Source organism: Microcebus murinus, chromosome X (genome assembly GCF_040939455.1).
Source record: "Microcebus murinus isolate Inina chromosome X, M.murinus_Inina_mat1.0, whole genome shotgun sequence".
NCBI classification, from domain to species: Eukaryota; Metazoa; Chordata; class Mammalia; order Primates; family Cheirogaleidae; genus Microcebus; species Microcebus murinus.
This window is the reverse complement of record NC_134136.1, coordinates 104,510,681-104,538,388: the sequence shown is the minus strand read 5'-3', so window position 1 is coordinate 104,538,388 and position 27,708 is coordinate 104,510,681. Positions and strand designations below refer to the sequence as shown.

The 27,708-nt window shown below is 35.3% G+C and overlaps 1 protein-coding gene across 1 annotated transcript in view; it reads right to left on the bottom strand.

The window, feature by feature from the left end:
* Positions 1-498: 498 nt before the first annotated feature.
* Positions 499-27,708, bottom strand: part of IL1RAPL1 (interleukin 1 receptor accessory protein like 1) — a 1,316,165-nt gene continuing 1,288,955 nt past the window's right edge. The window contains exons 10-11 of the mRNA XM_012756926.2: positions 16,640-16,810; positions 499-16,097 (exon numbers count right to left, since the gene is read on the bottom strand). Coding sequence (XP_012612380.1) covers positions 15,379-16,097; positions 16,640-16,810 — 890 coding nt within the window. The 3' untranslated portion in view covers positions 499-15,378. The remainder of the gene's footprint in view (positions 16,098-16,639; positions 16,811-27,708) is intronic.

Here is a 27,708-nt window from a genome sequence, read left to right as displayed (position 1 = left end):
AGCTATTCCAGCATCCCAGTTTAGCCTCCACGTGACTCTATACCCATCTCCAATATGACCACCACTGCACGAGAGATCCTAAGTGAGACCAGCAAAAGAACCACCCAGCTGACTGCAACTGATCCCAGTCAATTCACATGAGTGATAATCAAATGGTTGTTGGTTTAAGCCACAAGCTTTAGGGATGGTTTGTTATGGAGCAATAGAGAACTAAATCAATACATTCCTCCCAGGCCTCTTTGCACGTATCTTCCTTCCTAAATCTTTCCTTGTGCATCTTGGAGAGGCGAGAGGTGGGAGACTATTGCATCGGTTCAAAGACAGGCATTACATGCCCATCTTCAACCTTCTGCTGCCCCTCTTCCCTTCAAGAACCATATAGACCCTTAACTAGCCCATGGCTCTGAAATATCATGTCAAGTCCATAAACAGTGGATGTTTTGGTTTGTTTTGGCTTTTCTTTTTTTTTTTTTTTTTTTTTTTTGAGACAGAGTCTCGCTTTGTTGCCCAGGCTAGAGTGAGTGCCGTGGCGTCAGCCTAGCTCACAGCAACCTCAAACTCCTGGGCTGGAGTGATCCTTCTGCCTCAGCCTCCCGGGTAGCTGGGACTACAGGCATGCGCCACCATGCCCGGCTAATTTTTATATATATATATATCAGTTGGCCAATTAATTTCTTTCTATTTATAGTAGAGACGGGGTCTCGCTCTTGCTCAGGCTGGTTTTGAACTCCTGACCTTGAGCAATCCGCCCGCCTCGGCCTCCCAAGAGCTAGGATTACAGGCGTGAGCCACAGCGCCGGGCCTTGTTTTGGCTTTTCTTACAGCTGATTAGGTGAAATACTTAGAGGTGTGAGGATAAATGCTCTTAATTACAACCTATGAAATACATTCCTGGATATCAGTGATAAACTACAACTCAAACATATTTTAGGGGAAAAAAGGTAGAATCAAAACATATGACACATATTTTCATTAAACATTAACATAAGAAAAGTTTTGATCCCTGAGCTGCTTTCAATATTAGCTATCCTTTATTTAGCACCTACTATAATACGCCATATATATTACTTTTAAGTTGCATTCATGATGACCCAGCAATGGTGACCCTTCCTTTTCTTCCTCCAACGCACCCATCTCATTTCTGCCTCACAGTCTTTGTATTAGCCAGTCCCTTGGACTGAACAGCTGTTAATGCCAGGTCTTTTCCTGGCTGTCCTCTCCTCTTGATTCTAAGTTCAGCCATAATTTCACCCCTTCTAAGTAGCTTTTCATAGTGACTTTATGAAAGTTAACTTCTCCACATAGTCACTTCCTATAACACTCTCCTAATTTATATTGTCATTGCATGCATCACTGTCTGAAATTTTCTTATTGATTAAGGAATTTGCCTTTTGTCTTCCCTCTACCAGAGAGTAAGACCCATGAGTCAGCAATACTGTCTATTTGATTCTCCAGCATGTCCCCAGCACCTAGAACAATGCCTGGCATTAATGAATGAATGAAGCAAGGAACGACTAAAGTTTTACAGTTTACCCTCCTGAAAGGTATTACTGTCTACTTTTTTTTTTTTACAGATATGAAATTCAGGGATTATAAATGGATGGCTGAGGAGTTTTGTTAACACCCATATTCCAGGCAGGAAGAACCAGGCATGACTATATTGTTCTATCTAAAGCTATACTGTTTAGTAAGAAGGTAAGGGGCACCTATGAATCCAGAATAAGAAAATGCCAATAGTCAGAATTTGTCTCTTCTTTCTAGCTCTGTTTAAGGAAGAAAATATCCAGAAAAGAGACTTAGAATAGTACCTATTTCTCAGTGCTAGGGATAGATGTGTCACAAAAATTGACATTAAGTACTTTCTATTGACTTTCCTCATTATGAGTTCACATTTCCCAAACAAACTTCTGATTATGACTTGGCTTTCCTGCAAGGTAACAAGAACATTCTTGTCTTTTTGACCAAAATTAATAATTGTCATTTGAAGACAGTATATTAAATACCTGATTAGCATGAGTCTGTGCAAGAAAGAATGATCATTCCTAGGTCTGTTAACAGATCTAGACTTACACAACTCAAGATCAGACTTTCAGACCCTTAACCTTGGAGGCCCACCCAAGTGCTACCTAGGTGGTCCCTCCCTGAGCTGACTCCTTGCATCTGTTGACACCAGCACAGAAAGATTTTATTCTGTAACCACAATAAAGACCTGGGACTGTATCTATGTGACAACCTACTAGCACTGGAACAGGAAGCTCAGAACATTGGAAGAAAAAAAAATCACCCACTCTGTGTGTGTGCATGTGTGTATGTGTCCTCCTTTATTTTTTAAGACAGAGATCATAGAAATGGAACAAAAAGGAGGACTATATTGTTAGTTTAGTCAAATTCATAGATGGATTATAAGAAAAACAATTAGGGTTAGTGTGTGTCCATATACTTGATTCAGTGATGTTAGTTACGACCATTGGGGATAGGTGAAAAAGCACCACATAAGGGTCAACTTCTGTGGGTTAAGTTTTCATTATTGTTGTTTTATTGATCGAAATGTTCTTTTGCTTTTCCAAATAAATGCCTGTAATACTTTTTGAGCAACTGCATCCACCCACTCTTGATGTTGGCATTTCCTCTGGGCACGACCTAATATAGTAATAACTGCAAACTTTTACACAGATGTTCAAAATATAGAATAACTGTGCATCATTAAGAAGCAGTAATACTTACCATGGGTATAGAAACATCTGTGATATACCAGAAGTTAAGTCTTCATTTTAATGCCCTTGGCTTCTTGGAAGAAATATTTTACAAACTTTAAAAAATATCTATATTAGTCCATTGCTTTTACACGCCCATAGTGCTGCAGATACAATACATCATATTTTAAAAATGTGATTCTTTTTCTAGTTTTCTTGTCACAAGTCTTATTCCCAGTAAAGAATGCTATTTTTCAGTTTCTAATTTTTTTTTAATTAGGAGTTTATAGAACCTCCTTAAAACCACTTACTGGATAATATTTAAAAAGCATATATGAAAATCCCCCTACCTCACCTTATCATTTCCTTAAATGATCTAATCTCTCATTTTAATCTTCAAGAGACATTTGCAGCCTTGTAGATACTACTTGGTCCCCAAACCAACCCACAATTACATTTGTAGATTTGAAAGCTGGTATCTAAACTAAGTACAGTTATATCATATAGGAGATATATATATATATATGTACACACAGGAGGTATATATATATATATAAATATCCATATTTTATGGGATATAAATATATACATAACAAATATTCACTAACAGATACACACAGAACTGACTGCTTATAAATTCAAGATCTATCTTTTTATATTAGTTTTGATGTCATAAATATTTAACAAGTATGGGGTGCTATTATTAACTTGTCTTATTCTTCTTAATATTAGAAAGTAAATGTAGTTTTAGACTGAAGAATGAAGAATAAAAATTCCCCAAAAGACAAAACTTTTTAATACATTTCCTGTAATGGATATATGTTTATGCATCAAATGGTAAACCACATTGATAATTTCTAGTATGATATTTATAAAAATAGATATTCTCTTTTGTTTCAAGGGTCTACTGGCATTGATTAAAAGAAGTTTGCATACGCAACTTATTCACATTGCTTTATTTTTTGTTATTGTTGGTGGTATTATTCAATTCACACAAAAAGGTATTTCAAGTCATCATATCCTCGCATTTAACCAGTGAAAGAGTAATCTTGAAAGAAAACATTTTACAAACTGGACACATACCCTGTTTATTTTCTCTGAAAGTTGCACTCCATAAAGCAAATCCATTTTTTAAACCTTTCTCAGTATTATACAAAAATATTCTTATGCAAGTAATAAATTTATCTTTAAACATCCAACTTTTTGAAATTTAAAGCAATCACACCAAAAGTTATCATTGTTAATTTTAATCTAAACATAGAACACCTTGTGCTTATACAAACTGCTGTTATCATGTGCTCATATACTCTTTACATGGATCTGGGAAATATACTTTGCTGTTATGCATTAAATTATGTAAAAAAGTATAATCAGTGCAGAACTTGCCTATTTCTAAACAATGTTCTTCAACCATTCTCATCTATATTGGTTTATATATATATAATTTCTTTTTGGAAAAAAATTTAAGGCAAGTGCAATCAAAATTACAAAATCACTATCTCTATTGCTAACATATGCAGCATTCATATTTAATGACTGATCTCCTTCCCTCTTAAACATGAAAGTACAAATGCTAAGTATGTTATACTTGCTACAGTCAGCTATATAGTCTTATCTCTAAGCCATAGGTAAAATCTTTAGCAATATCAACACAAAAGTACACTCCTCCAACGTTACACCAGAAGAAATCTCTGCTATCCCCTCCCTGTGATTTCTCACCCCATGTCCAGTTTTCTCATGAAGATACACAGCAAGTTATTCAGATGCCCGTTTGAAGATGACTATGAATACAAGGTCACCTCGTGGTGCAGAATACTTAAGGTGCAGTACTCATAAGATCGTCAGTTGTAAATTTACTTAATTCTATTGTGTTTCTATTTCACTTCAGTGATGACACCGATTCTGTAAAGAGAAAACTAAAAAAAAATCTTATCAGTAACTGTATTTCTAAAGTTAGGTTTTGCTGCGGACATGTTATTTGCTAAGGACATAATTTAAATGGAATCTGAAAAAAATAAGTCATTTCACAGCCCTGGAAAAATAAAATTGACTAAAAGATAGGAAATCCATGGTAATAACTTTGGTGCTTTCACAGACTTTTCTTATGATAGTTGCTCAGTGCAATACCTCTGCATTCTTTATAAATAAATAATTCAGGGCTACCATGCAATGGAAAGAATAGGAAATGGAGACAATCACAAAATTTTTTATGGGAAATGTAAAAATGAGCTGACTTTCTCTTTTAAGATAAAATGCACGTCTTTAAAGAAAAGTGAGTTGAACAGAAACCTGGGTATTTATTTTAGCCTGTGCAGAAATGATTCACTGGGTAATTTCCTGATGGAGTCTATTACCTTGGGAACTCATAGGTGTTTATTTAATGTTGCACATATACTGAGTAAGCTTATTTAAATGTATCGATGGTGTATTTTTAGAGTGCACACACATTACACAAGCATGCATACATGTTCACCAATTTAGTATACTGAATGCTTCTCTGTGTCACAGCTGATAACTGTTCTTGTCCAGAATACATTCTGAAAATAAATCAAGCTTAATTGGCATATTGTCTCTTTAGTGTAGAAATATCAAAGCCTCGATTTCACCTTATAAATTACTGTTGACTATTTTTTTTTGATGTTCTAGTATTATAAAGCCCTAGATGGCACAGTGACTATGGAAGTCACTAGGTTATGAGTGGAATCTGTGTAAATGTAAAACCAACTCTCCAGAAACTTTCTGATGTGGCTACTTTATGAAGGATGTATAAGAATATTTTTTTTCTTAACTAACAAGAATCATGTCCTTGAAATATGCACTTAGGACCAGGGACATGATTGGTTCGTGAGAATTTTATATCAAATAATACGTCCTTCTTAGGAAACAGAAGCTAGCAACTTCAACACTGATAGTCGTTTCTGGCAAAACAAAGAGGCCAAAATTAGCTCAGTAAAATAAATACATGTGGCTGGAACTATATTGTCAGAATAAGTGATTGAGGGCTAAAATAACTAACTGGCTTGTCACAGTTGTGTAGGTTGTCATTTGGCTGAAATAATGAGAGATGATGCATTTAACTGATCATCTCACATAGAATTAACTAAATTCATTGGCACTATATGAATATAGTCTTGTACTTTATGCCATTCACTAGGAAAGTGTTTCCTAAATTACAAAATTACATGATTGTAAAAATTTCCTGGGGTTCAATTGTTTTGGAATGTGAGCCAGGGATTTATGCTTTTAACAAATGCTATAAGCGATTCTTATGTTAAAGATCCTTTGGAAAATTCTTTATTAATCTTTTGATGAATTAATTGTTAACTTGAGGGAAAAATAATTGTTAATTAAGTCCAACTAATTTGATATTTATATATTTGTTTTCACAACCAATAACTTTGCCATCTGTCTAATTTTGCTATTTTTCTCCCTTAAAAATAAAACTGAAGTGACAATACAACTGTATTTTCTTAGAAAATGTGTTGTCAACTAACACTTAGTTTTTAATTAGCTTATTTTTTTTTCTGCTAAAGAGTGCAATTGCTTTATTGAAGCCATATATTACATGGCAAAGCTGGACTCAGCTTTCTGGACTAATTCTTTCATTTTTCCTCTTGTTTGAGTTATTTTCAAATAAAGTGTAATCGCCTATAGTTCGGGTCTTTTTTGAAATCAAGAATTCATTGTGAGTTTTGATGTAACAATTTGGGAGGAATTATTTTTAAAAGAGTCAGTTTATGTTGACATTTATCTGCTGTAATCTTAAATTTTGCTTTCCACACAGTGACAACAGTTTTAATGACAGAAACAACAAATGCTGCACCTGTGTTTCTCAAACTTCACATTAGAATCACATGAGAAGCTTGTTAAGTAAATAGATTTTGTGCACCACTCCAGTCCTGTTGGAGTTCAATGTGAATTTCCATTTTTAACAAGCTTTCCAGGCAATTCTTCTGAAGTCTAAAATTTGAGACCCACCTGTTTGGCTCCTACAGTTTTCAACTCTGGTTGTCCTATAGAATCACCTAGAGAGATTACTACAAAAAATGCTAACATTTGGGACAAATCCCAGACCAGTTAGTTACATCTGAATTTCTGGGTCTTTGGGCCTTTTTAAATCTTCCCTGGATTTTTAACTATTACTAATAGGCCCCTTAGAAGTATGCTTTGAAAGGACTATTTCACTCCTCACCAATCTTTATGTCACAGAATCAAATATGCCAAAGTCATTATTTTTATTCATAGATTAAAATGTTTAGTAATCAATTTCCCATTGCATTTAGGAAAAGTATGCTGAGAAATGGTGCTTCTTTCAGCCTGAGACCACCTAAAAAGGATTTGCATTTTCCTTTCAAGTTCATAATTGTCTAAACAGTTCTTTGTTGCCAAGAACAATAGGAGAACTAGGATATTTCATTGCTTAATTTAAACCAGTTATTGATTTTCATAATCTTGTACTTCTGTTTATTGTTTATGCTGGCTTTTGGCATGTTCTGCTCCCTATTTTTTGAGATGTTTCACTTTTTATTAGTGTTTATTTACTTTGCCAGAGGTTAGAAAATTGACTGCCTTAGATTTTCATAAACCAGTCCTTCATAAACAATCTTGATGACTTTTGCCATATGTTACCTTTCCTAGACTATTATTTACCTATGTTTTAATTTAAATCATATATGTATATATTATTTTACTATATAAGCAAAACTACAAACAATATCCATAAAGTATTGAGTTTGCTGTACTACTTAAATTTTTTAAAAATCTTTACAAATTTTAAATCAAATACATAAATATTTGAACAAAAATCTCCCTCTGTGTACCATCAAAATCAATTAACATATCGCTGCGGGTAAAAGTCCCTGATTTGGGCAGTTAGCTAAACTATTGATTAAATTGAGATGTTTTCTATCTTCCAGAACCTTACCCCACCTGTATACACACACACATACACACACACACACACACACACATACACACACACACCTGGATTCTGCATTTACCTACATCACCTTATAACAGTGTCATTGGGCATCAAGTAGTGATTGAAAATTCAAGTTCATCAAGGAATTTGGTCGAATTACTCTGACAGGCCATACATTAATGCTAAAAATCCCAAGTGGTAAGTGATTGGGTCACTACTATTATAATATTTGCCTCATTCTCTGTTTCTATTTTGCCAGTAAATGTAGATCTGATATTAGGAATCTTCTAGAGATAAGATGTTCCATTAATATCAGTCTTTTAACCACCTGTCAATGAGCGTAATTGAAAATTTCTGAAAATGTATGTGTCTGAAGTGCACAAATACTCCCAAACTTTCTGCAGCTATAGCGTTCTCTCCAGATATTTTTAATAATGGGTCATATCTTATGATATGATTCAAAATTTAAAATATACTATGGAAATTATACACTGAGTCATGATCCCTATGAAGTTTTACTTTTTCAATAGAGGTTATTTTCGCACATTTAAAAACCCTATTGAGGTAGAAATGGCTTTATGAAATTTTAAATATGTTAATTACTTTGAAATCCAGCCTAAAATAACCTTATGGGTTTTTTTGAAACTATTACCTTAAATTTTCATAATGATTTATCTCTGCTTCATCTTTGATAAGTGCTTCTTAAAAATGTGTTCTAAGATATAAATTCTTCTTAAATAGCACATTCATTCTAAGAAGGGTGTGGTTGTTCAGTTGGTATGCCTGTGATGGAAAGATTTACCACCATTTCCCTCCCCCCAAATCAATAAATAAAAAGGCTATTTACCTTAAACTTAAAATGAAAAGTAAGGCCAAAAACATTTCCCTTTAGGAATGACTGTGGACTACAAGTAGATGCAAACAGAGTAGAAAAACAAGATGATTAAAGATCTTGGTCACTTTAAAATATTACCTGAGGGGACTTTATTTTAAGGTCTTTATGTGAGTAGTACCTTAAAAAGAAAGGAACAAAATACCTAGGGAGCAAGAAATAAGAAAGAGAAACATCAAAGAAGGACTCACATGTTATCGTTCCTTTCATTTCTGTTTCTCAAAGAATTTTATGAAATAGATAAAGGAAAAATGTGGAATTTAACCTTGAAAAGACCATTAACGTGATGACTTTCAAGTGATTGAGTTGGTGATTCAAACCTCTTCATAATCCAGTAGTGAGGACAAAAGAGGGACTGTAAATGGACTTGATTTTTAAGGAAGGTTTTCCTTTTTTGTTTTGTTTTGTTTTCCAGCCAACTAGGCATTTCCTAAGTCTCTTACTTCACAATCACAATTGGAATTAGGCCTAAGAATTATAAGCTTATACAGACATAAACAGAGAGGGAAGGAAAAGTATAACAAGAGTTATCAAATTAACAAACATACTTACATATTTTCCAACAACACATTATTTAATTTATTTTCATCTACGATCAGGTAGAAACCAGAAGAAACATTTGTAGCTTAATAAATAATTTAATTTCTTGAATTTCTATGTAACATATAAATTTATTTTTACAGGATATATAGAGAGCATACTCATAGAGAGCAACAGACTTATGAAACGACTATAAAACACAAATTATAATTCGAGTTTAAAATTTCTCATTTTTACACTTGTATTTGTCTATTTTCCTATTGCTAGTCAAAGCAAAACCAAATATATAATTGTAAGTATTCTAAGAAAAAAAAGGAGCGCCTCCATCACCTACACATGAGTTACATACATTCTAGAGTTTACAAAATCAAAAGAGGGTAGGCAAAACTAAAGGGAAACACTATGTAAAAATGCACTTTTTACTGACTGTTGAACAGATCTGAGAGTGTCTGAGTTTAAAATATGACTTGAACACCAGCAGAGGAAAATGAGTAAATCCACTTTCCTGTTTGGGTTCCCACAAACTCTGCAAATGTAAAAGTTTTTGCAATTCAATAGCAGATTATATGAACATACCTCCACTACTTTGGTGGAAAGAATACACTAAGACTCTAGTTAACAGGGTCATATACTGCAAGGAATATGGACAACTGCCCATGTATCCTAACATTAAGATGTCTTCATTTCAGTTGAGAATTAACCTAAAACACTCACATCCAATCTCCCAAATTTAATCTCTCATTGACTAGTAAAGATAGATCCAAATTACTTTGCCACATATTCATGCACTATGTAATAATGTCATTTCACATTAAATCTTGTTTTTTTAAATGACACAGCATGCCCTTTGAAACTTAACGTAATCTGGATTATGAAGATTAAAATTTACACAACATCAATATTACATGTAATACTCTCAAGTTCATATGCAGTTTTTTGGATTCTATTCATTTAGTAGTGGAGGGAACACAGTGTAATGATATTTTTAGAATGATCACCTTTGTTAAAAAGAGCATACTTTTCAGACTTAATGGACCATGGGGGATGCATCAATGAAGGTAGTGAATGGTAGAACAACAGTACCTTACTTTACTTTAATGAAGCAATCCAGAAACAAGTTTGTCAGTGGACACAGAGGCTATTCAAAGGAAAAATTTTCTAATGAGCAGGAGGAATTTACATATATATATGCATATATATACATATATATGTATCTTATGTGTCTAAATGGAGAGATGGAGAGATGTTTTGTGTTCTGAGTCTAGAAGGAAGAAATGGTACTTAATGGGTGATGGGATCTGAGTTCTTTATCTTTTAGTCTGGGCATTTTCTGTGGATGTGACAGATGTTTGATGATGACAAGGCACATAAGATTAGGATTAGAATGAAATCATCATCATCATCACCATCATCATATCATCCTGTTACCTTATTCAAATTTAATCAGATCTTACTGCTCTTTGTGACAATATCTCAATTTATCAACATAGCACAAACTTTTGCCTTGCTTACTAATCACAAGTAAAAAGTAAAACTAAATAACCACCACCTCACTTTGGTTCATTCTCAAAATTCTTCATATTGCTCCAAAGTCATATCAAAATCATGAAACTGGCAAAAAAACATAGTTGCTGAAAATCAAATTTATAACCAATTCTAAATGTGTGCATCTGAAAATTGCTTATTTTATTGGAAATACATGTCAAATGGTTGTTTCTTCTCTTCCTGTATTGGTTGTACTAAGTGAATTCTTAATTTTGTTGTAGGAAACATGATTAAACACAAATCATAAAGGAGTTTAATGAAATAAGGCATCATTGCCAAATTACATGATTTTATATTACCCCCAAACTATTTTTTAAATGAGTGAAGAAATGAGTAAATTATCACAATAGTAATAGTCAATCCTTATTTATCTGTACATGAATTATTTGTCATCATACAAAGTTTTTCTTCACTATATACTAAGTCTCCCAAAAAGGCCATTTTGGAAGAGAAATTGCCTCTATTAGAAGAACAATAATCACCCCCTAAATTTTCACGAATGAAGGTAAGGCGTGGTATACACAACAATGCTTGCAAGATACATGGGTTTATCTAAATATCAGTTTCTGAGAATATTTTCTGAATCCAAACATCAATAGCTTTTTTTAGGTGATGGATGTCTTGAAAGTCACACCCAGACAGACACAGTTTTATACACATTAACAATTTTGTCTGGAATTTTTAGGGCTACATCATTTTCTTTAATCGTTTTTATAGATCAAAGGTATCCTTGAACCCAAGTTTGAGGTCTATTATTAAGGATAATCAAAATTTGACCTTTAGTTACTTTCTTTTTTCAGAACAATAGAATGGGAAAGGTTTGAGATAAGGAGAAGAATAACCTCTGCTTCCATTGACAAGCTTCTCCTTTTAAGGAACCCAGCCCCATCATCATCTCTTTGTAATAACAGTATATGTTGTTAGAAAAAAATCTTCAGCAATAGGGAATATGTGTCTGTAGGTGGGATTTCTAACATATTTAACAATATTTCACCTCTATTAATCAACGATGTCAATAATGGGATTAATGACCAAGTTTAGATCAGACATAATAAGAGATTTTCCTCTTCTGCATCTGTGTATTCTCATATTCTTAGTTCCATTCTGTCATTTCACTTGTACAATGCTGATGTTATTCTTTAAATTTAAATAAGCTTTCTTCTGGGACTAATATAAACTTAAGCTAATAAAAAAGAAAGAAATTAGAAATTAGCACAAGATAAAAAATACTCCTTAGAAAAAGGAGAACTAGGGTATCATTTCAGAATCTGAAAACAATTCACAAATGTACGAATCAATGTTTTCCTAGAAATGGTAATCTCAATTTACATGAATGATATCTGAAAAGTTAATGACTATTCTAGGATAAACAAAACTTACTTACAGTTTAGGGGTTGGCTCTCAGTTAATATTTGTTCTTGTTATAAAATGCTAGATAATAATGAAATACGGAAGAAACCACCATCTATATTTTTAAGATTAAGTTGATATGGTTCAAATACATATACTACGAAGAAAGTAATAATCACAAAATGGTTACTGTTTGAACAATCAGGTGTTTAGTTATAGAAATATAGTAGGTTCAGGTCTCGACACATCATGTCTTAGTTTTTTTTTTTTTTTTTTTATAGAATTGATCTAAACTCAAATCAGCTGGCTATATGAGATACAAATGTCTTCTCTGCGCATAGAAGACCTAAGGAATGGAGTAAAAATTAAATAATAAAAGTTTTGAGCACCAGAATAAAGGGTAGGACGCTCATAAGCAGCAAGTAGAGGTTACACAAAGAACCAGATGGACTTTTGAATCCATAATGTGTCATTCAGAGCCCAAGCGGTGATTGATGAAAAGCAGGCAAAATCAAACATCACACATGTCCAAGTCTGGAAGTCCATTCTCTCTCCCAGCTTGGCTAACATAGTCACACTTTCAACTTTGTTTTTACAACTAGAATATTCTTATCCCCCACAGCCCCCACCGTTAAAAGAGAAGGATGAAACCTAAGCACTAGGGGAAATACATTTTTTTCTCTTTTTATTGTGAGTTCTAACAGAGCTTTTGTTAAACATAGAGCACGTGAACACATGACAGTTTCCTTCATTTGTTCTCACATGGAGCTGATAGAGGAATACTTGGGAGGAATGTTTCTAAAGCCATAGGTAGCTTCTTTTGCATTTCTTTCATTTTTTAAATATGAAAAAGCATTAAAGGAAAAGAAGTTTCTTAAGTTGTGAGAATATCAAATATTATCCATCAATCCCTGAATCATGCTATTCAAAATGCTTAAATCTACACTAAAAATAGAACAAAAAATGGACTCCCAATACAGCTAAATTAACACCTATGGATGCCTAAAATATGACTGTGGTCTGATAACTTTCTCTACATTTATTCCACACTTCCATCGTGCACTTAAAATTTTTTTAAAAAAATAAAATAAAATAAAAACAAAGAAATAAGCCAGGCCATTGCCATGTTTACAGTTTTCTGAGCCCTGGGGAATTTGGAATCCAGTCCAATAAGTTTCACTGCCACCAGTCCCTGACAGGTGTCCATAGTACAAAGTAAATAATGGCCTTCTCGAATTCTGAAAATAACTCAATGTGCAAAGCTGACCTTAAAGTTTTACACGTCCTTGCAGCTTCCATCCTGGTTTGTGGAAAATGTGACACAGATCCAAGGGGAGCAAGGGAATAAAGAACAGATTGTAGAGAAGGACCCAGGCGAGTTGTCAGGGAGCTAAACATTCTCAAGCAAATAAAAATCAATACACATCCCAAGGCTCCTTTACCTTGTCACACAGATACTGAGACCTTTGCTTGGTTACAAAATGCTTATACTCATCTCTCATACATTTGCAATTCAATCTTACTCTCCCCAGTGAACTCTACTTCAGTTTATACCTTATTTTTTTGTTTTTGTGGCCAGCTCACATCTTAGTATTGTGACCAAAACTGTAGAGTTGTTTTCTCATTATATGGTGGTAAGAATACACCAAACATATAGTAGTCACTACACAAGCCCAAAGATGATAACTGGGATGGAAGTTCCTACAATGAATCACTAAATTAATGGATAAGTTCTATTATCAGTGTTTTTATCACATTGATTTTTTTTAACTAAAAGCTACATAGGTAATATTTTCTTTTAATAACTCTGCCCTCTGAAGATTCCTTTGTGATTGATTTTGCATTGTCCTTAACATGAATATGAATTAGCTGCTTATGTCATTGACTTCAAACATAAAGCTAAATGGTAAGGGATGAATTTCCTGGGAGCATCAGCTTTCTGTTTTCTGAAAGATAGAATTATATAGTTAAAAAAGCAAATTCTTTATACAGTAAAATTAATTATTTTAAACACTTTCTGATCTATTTTAAAAACTATTTTGTGGAAATAATGTTTGTTTTAAAAATACTGATCTCGGTTGGTATCCATATATTTGACCTCCTGAGTTCTTATTTAAACACCTTGATATTAAGAAGTGTTGCTTATGTTCACAAACTGAAACCACTTAATTTTGAATGTAGCATTGAAAATTAAATACAAGCGAGTTAACATTTAAATACAAGGGACCCCACAATAATAAGTTTCATAGATTTTCTCTGACTTTTTAGAAAATAATATTTTGTATAATACAAGGTGACAAAACATATTTGATGACACATCCTGTCCTTCCCTTTGGTTTGGAAGCCTTCAATGTAAATTTCATTTTGACTTGCGTTGATTCACCCTTTTGAGTTAACTTCCCTGGCATTTGCACATAATCTCATTTGCAGAAAAATTATAGAGGGAAAAGAGGAAGTAGAATATTAAAGAAAAATAGCCACAAACACATTCATGCCTTTCCAGGAAGTGATCAAATATAGGGTTTGATTTTTTTGTTTTTTTTTTCTTTTTTTGTTTTTTTTTGTTTGTTTTGTTTTGCTGTCTTTATATATATTTATATTTATATTTATATATATATATATATATATAAGGGTACGTCAACTCATTTAAAAAACGGAAACAACACTCTCCCCATTTTCATGCCCTTGATCTTCTCTTCTTAGTACTCTGTAGTAGTCACTGTCAAGTGACTAGCACACCTTTGGGTCTAGAGTGTATTCTGTAGAGCAGTGAATTAAATGTTAAGACAGGTAGACCCACCCCCACCCCTCCGCAGAGTTTGCACATCATGCCGCCATTAGAAAGGTAGAGGTGGGGAGAGACAGGACAAGGAAGAGATTCAGGGCTCTGACTGGAGGGCCCTCCTATGAACAAGTGTTCTCATGTTTTTGTTCTTCCCCGAATAGCAATGCTGGCCTTCATTGTACTGCTCTCTGAAGGCCGACGTGGCCCAGTTGATCCTAGGCAGAACCCGAGAGAGGATCCGGTGCTCCTTGTCCCATCGGATAGATTTGTCCAAGCACCCCAAGGAAATGTTAAAAGCAAAATAAACTTTAAAAAAAGGAAATAAAAACCCATTCTAAAACTAAACTAATGAAGCAAAAAAGGGTTTTCTATCTATACATCAGTCTCTTCTTTAAAAAAAATGTAAATTTACAAATTCCAATGACATATAAAACAAAGTCAAAAATGTAATGGTAAGAGACATGGTAAAACAGGAAGACACTGATGCTACAAAGAAATTCCAAAAAACATATGTACAAGACCCTGTTTTTCCTCGTGTTCTAGAGATTGTAATGCATGTTTTTTTAACAGCAGCAGTCGAGGATTTAGTTCCAGGCACTGGACTGCAGATTCCACTCAAGCTCCCAGGGACGGGATGTCCCTTGCTTTTCTGTCACCAAATTACACTGGATATACTGGTCTCCCTTGGCAACAGCGGCAGGATGGCACTGTTTGTGTGGGCTTCATCTGGATTCTGCTCCCTGCTCGATTTTGTCTGTGGCCGCTGCCCGTTGATGAGTGTCATAGGGATGTTACAGTAGGTATGCTGATTTCCTATGGAGGTAAGAGGCAGGGTGCCGGTAGGAGGTACGTCATATTCATAGCTTCGGTAGTAGTGTTTCTGACGCATTTGTGAGTGGTACGTGTTGTGAAAGGTAGAACGGAGATCTGGATGGGCAGTGGCTAGAGCTGTGGAGGTGGCCGCGGCCATGGAAATGGCCGAGACAGTCTGCAGCTCCCCAAAAGGCCCCTGCTCACTGACATCTAAAGCCTGCTCATGTGTAATGGGTTCTATCCTCTTAAAAGGCATTTCATACTGTAAACGTTTCCAGAACTTAGAGTTCAACTTGTTGCATTTTGGTCCATGCCATTTAATAACCGTCAGGAGCTTGATGGTATGCTTGAGGGCCTCCACTTCCTGGTAGTTCATAATTCCTCGTAGTTCACTGCATTCGATTAGTATCACTTTAATTTCTCCAGTCACAAGCATGTTTCGAAGTCTGGTCTCCAGCTCAAAGATGCTCCAGCCCCTTCTAACTACATAATTTGGGGTCATGACAATAATCAGCCGCTTGCTTTGATCTACACATCTTGCCACATCCTCAATGTATGCTACAAAAGAGAAAAGAGTGCATCAGAATGAATGAATAGGCTATTTGGTCCAGAAAGCCCTGGGAGATTCTCTTTCATACTTTAAATGAGAATGGTTGGCTTTCTCTTCCCGGTTCTTCCCAGAATCGGGAAAAGCTGGGCTAAGAGAGTGGAGAAAAACAAAAACAAAAACACATAGAATTGTTGATTGCTGGGTAACACCTTGAGAAAATGAAAATAGCCAATGATCACTTTGAATAGAGTTTGGGCCTTGCTTCTTTTAATGTTGGAAATAGTTTTCCCAGACACAAATCTCTCATTGGGTTTCTTTAAATGTCAAGCTCATAAAATGAGACGCTTTATAGAACAATGGAAGGAAGGATGTTCTCTGAGCTATCAAAAATTAAATTTCATATGAACACACAAAAACATTTCTTTCTTGGGAAACCAACAGATATAATTTTTAAAGTAAAAAACCCAAAATTAAAATTCTGTGCAAAAAGTGATGACCATACAGATACTCATACAAATATGCATATTCTCAAATGAAAACATTAACTTACTTCCAGTTGGGATTAAATCTCTATCTGGTATAAACAACTTATATCCATAATGCTTTTCAAGCATATCAGGTAAGATTTCAAGGGCAAAACGTTCTTCTTCCCCAGTCTCCTGATTCCACTGGTCAGGATCCACTTTGGTGTATGATAAGTATGCATCGTAATCTTTATTGTCTGTCAAAAAATAACAAAGTAAAATTGACGTCATTACAAAGAAAACAACAGAACATGAAAACATTCACGTTTTTTCATAAACATCTCCAAATGCCCCATTTCTGGGAGACCAAAAAAAAGAAGCCTTCATTAATTTTCATTAAGAGTTCGATAGTGCCAAATATTCTGGAAGTAGTTTGGAGGTATAAAGGGTCATATTTTGGTTTAGTCATTGTTGTTGTTGTTGTGAAAACATTAAGAAAAAATCGATGAAAAGAGTAATAAAATGCTGACTTTCATTATTTTTGATGCACAGATCATAGAGAATCTTGACTGCTAATAAAAGCCACATATTTGGACAGTAGGTTGCTCTTACTCTGAATCTTACATTTAGCTATTCCTGTCATTGGCCATTTTACCCTGTTGAGAAAAAGAAAGAAAACTGCATCTAGCTTGACTGTGGAAGAATGATTTTTAGATTATGTGTGCTGCACTGATTTTCTGTTAAGGAGAAAATAAAACCAAGCTTGGGATAATAAATTTTTTACTGAGAGCCAGTTCTTGGATTTTAGGCCTGAGTTTGTCCATAAGAATCAAAAAGTACAATATAAATAAAAGAAACTCAGTACTAAAGTCGAATCTCTCTCCTTACTCTTCCCCCTTTTGACATGAGAACTCTTTAAATGTTTGAGGACTACTATCATGTATACTCTTTAATCTTAATTTTTAACATAGCATCTGTAATTTCTCATTTGTTGTTTCTAAGAATAAGAAATCATTTATTCTCTGGATGGTCTCTCTTTTGTTAATTTCCTTTTTAGAATAAGATATAAAGATTCATAGTTCACTCCAATTCTAAATACTGCCAATATGCTGAGTCTACCAATAGCAATATCCTTAGCTCTCTATTGTGCTTCCCTGATGATTGTCACTGTATTACTTATTAGATCAAGTTGAATTGAAACACTCATAAAGTTTAGAATAAAATGAATTTTGTGTTAGGCATAGAACTTAAAATTTTTTTGAGCTATAAAATATCAAAGAGGGATATTCGTGACTACTGCTTTGTATGGCTTTAGGACACTCATCTTGATTTCAGGGACACCAAAGCTTCTGAGATTTATATATGTATGTTAATTATAGTAGTCTGATGATTTTGAGCCATCTAGAAGTTATTCTATGATTATAACTTTTCAGGGAAAACTGAGAAAATTGTGTATTGCACCTAATGCTAACATAGGTATATAAGAAACTAACAACTCTACTATAGGATCTTTGGGAAAAAAACTTTTAGCTATGGAATTTTTTTTTTTTAAAAAAGCAGCTTTTAGGGAAAAAAGTTTTAGAAAGTATTAATCATCCTAAATGCATCATATTGTGGTATTTTCTTTATTCTTCAACTAGGATATAGCTGTACATATTATAAACAAAATCCAATTTTCTCCAAAAATAATAATTATATTAGTTATAGCAAGGCTATGCACATAGGCCAACAGCCAACCTATAATGGTACCATTTGTTTATGTAAACACTTTACTTGAGTAAGAAATCATAGCAAATGGCACATAATAAAGCTTGTATTTAATATCAGTTAATATTTAATTAAAATACTCATCCATTAGCTATTCACATGTATCTCCATGAGATATTAAACTTTCTTTACAATATTAGTCAGCAGGTTCCACTCTAGTAGGAGATGCAGACATGTAAATATTCTATTTCTAGAACATAGATATGTTACTAAGAGTATAATAGGAGTCACAGGCCAAAGGTAGGATTCTTTAAGCCAGACTGTGATTATAGCATTATTCTGTGCATATACTATTTTCTTTCTGGGAATCTGTTCTTTTCCAGTTTGTTTCAAAGTACTATAAAGTGTTGAAGCTCCCCTACATTTGAGTTGTGTGAAAACTAGATCCTCATGCATTGTCCTTTGTCTTTTCTAGACTTAGAAAGATTTTAAAACCCGATCAACATGAACACCAATAAGAATAGAGCAATCAGGAATTAGAAGAGACGTAAACAACTGGACCACCCATACTGGTAAATTCCAGGTGGATATCACCTTTGCTTATGCCTACCTCTTCCATGGACACCTCTCTTCCAACTCACAAACACTGCCATTCTGCAACATGTTTTCTGTGACCCACTTAATTTTTCTTTCAGCCTGCTTTCCCTTAAAAATTTCCTTTCCTCCCATAATATCAACAATCACTTCTGTGTAGATTCCTCCTTAATTTAGATGTCTGATCCTGTTCTCTTTCTCCTGAACTATGAACAGTCCCTGACTCCTACCTGTAATCTGGACCCCTTAATTTGGATGTTCAGTATGCTCCTCATACTTAACATGCTTATAACATAAGAAGCTTCTCATCCCAAGCTCTGTTCTTCATCTTTTATTTCAATTTTAATGATATAACCATCTCATTTCTTTAGTGCCTAAACTTCAGATGCATGTTCCACTTATCCCTTTTCTTTACAAATAATCTCATAGTCTTTCATTGGTACAAATCTATTGGATTCTATTTCCAGACTAGTTCAAGTCCTACTCATTTCTCACCTATTATAATTATATTTTACCTGATCTTCCCTTTCCATTTCCTTCTCATTCTTGGGAATAGTCACCAAATTTACCTTTCCAAACCTTACCACATATCACACTTTATGGTGGCTCAAAAAATATCTATGGCTTCTCATTATTGAAATAACCAGCAGCTAAATCTTTAGTTTGTTTTCCTTGAAGTTAAGTCTGATTTCCCGGAGTTGGTACTGATCTTTTTCCCTCACGTATTATATTATTGTGCTCATACCTTGATTTCTCTTTTAGACTACAAGATCCTTGCCTCAGATATGTGACTAGGGCTTAGCAGATGCTCAAACATATCTGTTGATTAAATGAATGAATAGCCTTTCATTTTGGCATCACATGACTCACATCCTATAGTTAGCTCTGGGAATTTTCTTAAGACTCAGATCATTTCTCAGGAGTGATGGCTTTGTAGATGTAGACTACATGCTACTAAGATTCGGCAAGGAATTACTAGGAGCAAGGAATTACTAGGAGCTGTGGGGTCAGAGTTTAGCAAAGCTCCTTTGGAATAGTCTTTTTTTTTTTTGAGACAGAGTCTCACTTTGTTGCCCAGGCTAGAGTGAGTGCTGTGGCATCAGCCTAGCTCACAGCAACCTCAAACTCCTGGGTTCAAGCGATCCTCCTGCCTCAGCCTCCTGAGTAGCTGGGACTACAAGCATGCGCCACCATGCCCGGCTAATTTTTTCTATATATATTAGTTGGCCAATTAATTTCTTTCTATTTATAGTAGAGACAGGGTCTCGCTCTTGCTCAGGCTGGTTTCGAACTCCTGACCTCAAGCAATCCGCCCGCCTCGGCCTCTCAGAGTGCTAGGATTACAGACAGGCATGAGCCACTGCGCCTGGAATAGTCTTGAAGTGTAGTTTCTCGTTATGATTTAAGGCGAAGACCTTAAAGTTTGTGTAAATACCTCTAGGAAAGTGGTTTTCAGACTTGAGCATAAATGACAACCATTTGGAGGGCTTGTTAAAATACTGATTGCTAAGCCCCACCTCCAGAGTTTCTCTTTCAATAGATCTAGAGTAGATGCTGAGAACTTGCATTTATAGCAAGCTCCGAGGAGATGTTGCTGCTGGTCCAGTGACTACATATTAAAGATTTGCCAATATATGCTATTAGAGCTATCAAAAACAATTTATGACGTATTATCCAAGTACAGGGTATAACCATGCAGAGGTTTCAGCAACATCAAGCAACTGCAGTCAGCTGCCAGGTAATTGACTAGAGCACCATAAAGACTGAACTTTGCTCCCCTCCCCTCAACCCCAGGTCCATGATACATGGCCTTGATACTTATAGGGTATATAGTCCCAATAAAATATCTGAATATTCACATTTTTATCAAAAAGGGGATAGATTCTTGCCTAGAGTAATATATGAAGTAACCATATTAACATTAAATGAACTTTAGGAATTGATGCTATGGCCTCATTCAGTTTTTCTCTCTTCGTGTCATCCAGATGAATTTATAGCATTTAAGCTGATATCTCCCAATCAAAAAGGAGTTGTTCGCAAGCAGATTATCCTAATAGAAAGCCCCTAGCAAGCATCTGCAGTACTTCCTTCAAATCAATAGGACACTTGATTGATATCTACTTTCTCTCTTTCCCCAGAATCTATATCAATGCAGTAATGGGTTAGGCATTTATTTACCACCAGAAGCAAACCTCTGATTTGAAAGTTGTTGGATTGCAAACACAGTGCCAGATGCCATACTAAATTCAGCAATGTTTTCTGATTCAAAATCATATGTATTCTAAGGTCTCTTCCCTTTTCCCAATTAGCAACTGAATATGCATTTTGTATAGTATCTCTTAAATTGTTTCTTATATCTCCAATAGCATATATTGACAAATCTTAATGTGAATGAGCTTCATGTGACTGGTGAAACTTTGAAAAATTTGACATTTTTATAACCAAAAACCTTAACTAATATTTTAAAAGAACAGGGCTATGATCATTTAAATTCAACTTCAGTTTATAAACATCTTAAAAGTAGTCATAGGGTGGTACAAGAGTCTGTTTCTTATTCTGAGCTTTATTCTTTAAATTTTGCTTTCTGTAATTTAAACTATCAACTGTAATTCTGTTCACTGCAGAAACGGAAAACAGCTGGTGCACACACTCTTTGTAATAATTCTTCATAATCTCAAATATAGTCATTAAGTTACTCTTTTTATGACTTTCAAGAGATGCTGGCTGAGATACGCTACCAAAAAGTAAAAATAAAAAACCCAAGATCTAAACAAATCAACTAGTTATTTGGGTACTTGGAGTCAACAAGAGGTTTAGCAGATTTTTCTCCTTACATTGACTAAATTAACTGCTGGCTTTGATGTTTTATAAAAATATTTTTGAGGGGAAAAAAGAAAGTTTAGACCTGTAGATTTAAGAACTAAAAACATAAGTTTAAAATATTATTAAGAAATATTGATGCGGGAAGGAAATCATGTTCAGGAATGAAGAAAGAATTTGAAAAGGTGATAAATAAATGCATTGTTCTCTTTAACATATGAAAGGATAATAGCCTCACTCCTCTTTAAGAAAACTGAGAAGCCAAGGAATCCATGGATTTTTTAGAAGACTTCCTTTTCAAGGTGCAGGTGGTGGCTGAACTGCATCTCAGCTAGGAAAGAGATTTACTGACAATAGAAATGGTTGGAGATTGGCATCTGGGTTTTTGGGAGTTTTTAACCTTTAAACACCTATTGAATAGTTGTCAGCTGTTATTGGCAGCTGGCCATTTCTCTCTCTCTCTCTTTTTTTTTTTGGTTTGTTTGTTCTCAAATATTTATAAGTCACATAAGTGAAATCGACTAGTGACAGAGGCCATCATTCAGCAAATGGGTTCCCAAAATGAGATTGGAGGACTCAAAGATGAACTATATATTTCATATCTTTTATTTTTCATCTTAAAAGGTGATTTTTGTATGTTTAGGTGGGGCATATTACCACAGAGAACAGTGAAAATTAAAAATTAGCATTGATATAATTTGAATAAATAAGAGTGTTCAAAAAGTAAGCCACATTTCTTTTTCATGTCTCAGATTTGCCATCATCTGCTTTCTCACATTTCAAAGATATAATTTTTCAAACAAAAACTCTGCTGAGATAGATCATATATCTTTGAATGAACAAGTATTAAATATATATATAATCTAAATATTTTGATTTTATGATTATTGAATATTATTGTTTTAATAAATTTCACTTTTAATTTCAATTCCACCATGGCAACCTCTGGCAATTGTGTTTGCAAAATTGCTTAAGTTGTATACTTTGAAATTTTTATAATATTGTTCTAGTTTACACATTTTGCCATCTGGTAATTTTCTAGACTATTTGAATCCATAAGTTCTCAAACACTTAAATGTGAAACTAATTAAATATTTATGATGTGAAATAGTGAAAAAAAATCCAGCAACTGAACTTAAATATTGACTGCCATAACTTTTTATATAACTCATTTGAAACTGTATTTCCTGATGTACAAAACAGCACCTTCCTAAAGATTTGTGGGATTAAATGAGCCCCCACCATATAGCAAAATGCCTGGCCCAAAGGAGTCATTCAATAGATATTGATTTCCTTCTCTTGCATCCTTAACAGGGCAACAGGCAACATAGATTCATAAGTCTTAAGAGAGTAAGAGGTAGCGGAGTAGTAAAGGGAGAACAGGTTTGGGGCTAAGAAGGCTTGGTTCCTACTATTTAACAGTTTATAATTGAGGGCAAGTTATATACCAAAAACAACTCTACATCTCTCCTTCTGGGATTCAAAAACCCATTCTTGTTTGCCCCTGTGTATGCAAATTATCTAATCACCACCCCCCAAAACAAACAAATAAAAAAAACCCTATAGGGTTTCTAAATGATTACAGAGGTACTCCGTTTCACTGATGGACAGGAGGACAAACTTACTTGAATCTATGAATAGTGAAAGACCTTCTAATTGAAAGAGAAAGAAAAATAAATTCTGTGGCCTAAGACTGCATAGATACAAATTTGTTTCATATGCCTGAAATGGAACAGGTGTTCACATTTTCCGAGGGTTGGATGGAGATTATAAAAGATCGCTCTAACTCATTTTGTCCAATGCCTATAATAACTCCCAACATAAGACTAGATTTCTTTCTTCATCTTTAAAATAAGAATCATATTAGTGACTATAGTGCTTTTATAAGCTTGTCCTGCTGTCATTATGAGTAAGCATGCCCCACATACTTCACAGTCAGAGAAGGAAAAAAAAAGCCAAAAATAACAACAAAAAATACTTTTCACCCTGAGAACAAACAAACAAAAATCAGGGTTGGCCGGGCGTGGTGGCTCACGCCTGTAGTCCTAGCTCTCTGGGAGGCCGAGGCGGGCGGATTGCTCGAGTTCAGGAGTTCAAAACCAGCCTGAGCAAGAGCGAGACCCTGCCTCTACTATAAATAGAAAGAAATTAATTGGCTAACTAAAAATATATACAAAAAATCAGCTGGGCATGGTGGCACATGCCTGTAGTCCCAGCTACTTGGGAGGCTGAGGCAGGAGGATTGCTCGAGCCCAGGAGATTGAGGTTGCTGTGAGCTAGGCTGACGCCACGGCACTCACTCTAGCCTGGGCAACAAATCGAGACTGTGTCTCAAAAAAAAAAAAAAAAATCAGGGTTACAGGCTTTTAGACAAAACTTGAAGGGACACATCAGGCAGAGGCATGGAGGAGCAAAGGAGTCTGATACTGTTATGATGTCTGTATTTTCTTTTTAATTATTCCAGCACAGACAGTGGGGTACTGTGTTAGTGTTATGCTCTAGAGACAGTAGGCTGCCTTTATCAGGATGGTCAGCTATTATTTAATTAAAATAAGGCAATACTCCAGAGGCAGCCACTATAAGCACTTAAACTATCTTCATCTCTGATCATAAGTAGATGCTTCATTAATTAGCACAATGGATATTAGAAATCAGATTTCATTGCTAAAATCAGTAGCTTTTTAATAAGTATAATGGATCTTGGAAATGGTCTCTTCATGGTAAATAAAATACGTGCTATTCGAGACATAGGGTTTACCTAACATAATTTGAAAACATACCCTTTCCCTTACAAGAATCTAGCAGGACAAGTGGCCTGTCCTCCTGGAGAAACTCTTCTAGGCTTAATTCTAAAATGATCTTGTGTCCTGATGAAGAAAGTTCTTGGATGTCATGAGATGGTTAGCCCAATCCTACCACTGGAATATTGTCACATTTGCCTTAGGGGAAAATTTCTTGCAAGTTTTCTGAGAGCACACTTATACACATTCACAAACACACACACACACACACACACACACACAAACATCAGAGCTGGAATTTCTTCAAGTTTATAAGATGGGTTCTGTGCCTATTTTTTTTTTTTTTTTGAAACAGAGTCTCGCTTTGTTGCCCAGGCTAGAGTGAGTGCCATGGCATCAGCCTCACTCACAGTAACCTCAAACTCCTGGGCTCAGGCAATCCTACTGCCTCAGCCTCCCGAGTAGCTGGGACTACAGGCATGAGCCACCATGCCCGGCTAATTTTTTCTATATATATTAGTTGGCCAATTAATTTCTTTCTATTTATAGTAGAGACGAGGTCTCGCACTTGCTCAGGCTGGTTTCGAACTCCTGACCTCGAGCAATCCACCAGCCTTGGCCTCCCAGAGTGCTAGGATTACAAGCGTGAGCTACCACGCCCAGCCTGTGCCTATTTGTTAATAAATATCTATGTGGCAGAATTTGTTCAATCTTCCTTTCATTTTATTATGGTATCAAGGTGGTTGTGATGTAGCTAACCTTCTACCTTTAACCATTATGGTTACCTCATTTACTCATTTACCCAAAAGAAACTGAGAATTATGCATGATTACATTGTTTTAAGTCAGTTCTCAACAACTAAGTTTGTGCAAAGAGCAGTATCTCTTTCTAACTGGAACTCTACATGTTCAGATCCCATGGGAATGGCAATGCTGCAAAAGTAAGTTGGGCCACCCTTTGATAGCAATTGCTGTCTGAGTTAAGAAGCCTAGACTTGCTCTGGCAGGCAAAATGGAGGCACTTTTTTTGAAAAAAGAATCACAGTAAATTTGTACTTAGAAAGATAATTCTGTTAGAATGTGAAGGATAAAATAGAGGGGTAGAGAATAAAAGCAAGAAGGTAGTGTAGGAGGCTTGGACAAGGCAGTTGCAATTAAGGGTAAGGAAAAAGTCGATTTTCAAGAGTTGTGACTGACTGACTTTAATGGCTAATGGGAAATGGCAGGTGAGGAGAAAGTACAGCCAATGCAGTAGAAGCAGATACAAGGAACTGAGGTATAAAATGGAGGATGACAAAGAATGAGTACGGGGGGTGTGTGTGTGTGTGGTGTGTGTGTGTGTGTGTGTGTGTGTGTGTGTGTGTGTGTGTGTGGATGTTTGGGGCCTATCTTGGTGGAAATAACTAATAGGCTACTAGAAAAAAATGATGCTGAAACATGAGAACTGGGAGCAAGACATTTAGATTTGAGAGTTATTTGTTCGTAAATACAATTAAAGATAGAATAATGAATGCAATACAAGAAGTTGGGTGTTGTAGCACTAGAAGTACTAAGGCCTGAATCTAGAGGAAACAATAAAATGTAAGGTTATGTAGAAAGGGACAAGGAATGATGTGAACAAACTAAGAGAGCAAAGCATCAACATGTCCTATCTTGGGAAAATATCAGAATTCTTTTATATAAGAATCCTTATGATATAGAACTGATATGGTCAGATAATGCCTATTGTAATCACTTGAAAGGAACTGGCTGAATGTGTCCTGATGGCAGATTCGCCATCTCCCAGTATGACACAATGGCTGCAATTCTTGGGATTTAGATTCATTTAGACCTGGGTTCAAATTCTGTCTTTGTAGTTATATGATTCGCTTATTAGTAAAGTAGTCAACACAACACTTGTTATTGAATAACTATTCAATAAAAGGTCAATGAATCTGTTTATCATATTGTCATAGTAGGACATTACTTCAAAAAAATTAGCTAAACTTCCTTCCCCTGTTCTTCTTCACACTCTTTACCTTTCCTTACTTCTAAGATTATTTTATGAATTCCCCTTTCAGGGGAGGTAAATATAATGGCCAAGAATAAAGAAGACATTGCTCAACTTTGACTTATAAATTACATTTTTTAAAAGCAAACACAAGAATCAGAAAAGCCTGGACTTTCTCTTAACAGCCTTCTCTTCTTTGGAAGAAGAAAAGACTTGTGGGAGAGCTAAGAAGCATGGGGATTTGATGATGTCAGAGAAGTTTTCCACCACTGGAAGAGTACGTAATTATTTGATCATAAGAGCATGTGTAGAAGGATCTAAGGGGATGTGACTAAGGTTTAGAGGCTGCCTGGGTTTCTGCCCCAGGGAGGGGAAAGAGATAAGAGAAGTTCCTATGGTTTGAGGCAGAATCTGAGAAGAACAAATACTTGTGTCCTTTTTCTCAGGGAAGATCTTGAGAAACTATAAGCTTTAGAGAAAAATTCTGCACCCAACATGAGAGCTTCATGTTAAAGAGCAATGGGTTAAGGAGATGATTTTTTTTTTTAACTGGGGAGGTGGGTATGAGTGTAGCAGAGTTTATGGTGTTATAAATACAAGTAAGAATGTCTGAAATTCCCAAAGGAGAAAATCCTGGACAAGTGTTTGAAGCTTGTGGCCATGACAAGGATCTTGGCCTTTAGTAAATAGAGCTCAATGTGTCCAAAGATGAGGTGGCGGTATCTCAAGTGAGGAAGAGATGGCATATGTACCAGGTGCCCAGAATTCCTATATGTGAGTTCCCTAGAAACAGGTTTCTTGGGAGAAAAGGGACAAAGAGAAATGGAATATCCCACTTTTCAATGGAATGTTAACCTATAAGAAGCTGAATTCCAAACCAGGAGTGCCTGTGGTATCTTGGAGTGACAAGATTATTAGTTTTTTTGCCATCAGTGGGAATGGGAACTAGAGAGCCAAGATGAATGGTTTTAGAGCATTAGAAAAAAAATTTTTTTTTTTTTGAGACCGAGTCTTGCTTTGTTGCCCAGGCTAGAGTGAGTGCCATGGCGTCAGCCTAGCTCACAGCAACCTCAAACTCCTGGGCTCAAGCAATCCTTCTGCCTCACTCACAGCAACCTCAAACTCCTGGGCTCAAGCAATCCTTCTGCCTCAGCCTCCCAAGTAGCTGGGACTACAGGCATGCACCACCATGCCTGGCTAATTTTATATATATATATATATTAGTTGGCCAATTGATTTCTTTCTATTTATAGTAGAAACGAGGTTTCACTGTTGCTCAGGCTGGTTTCGAACTCCTGACCTCG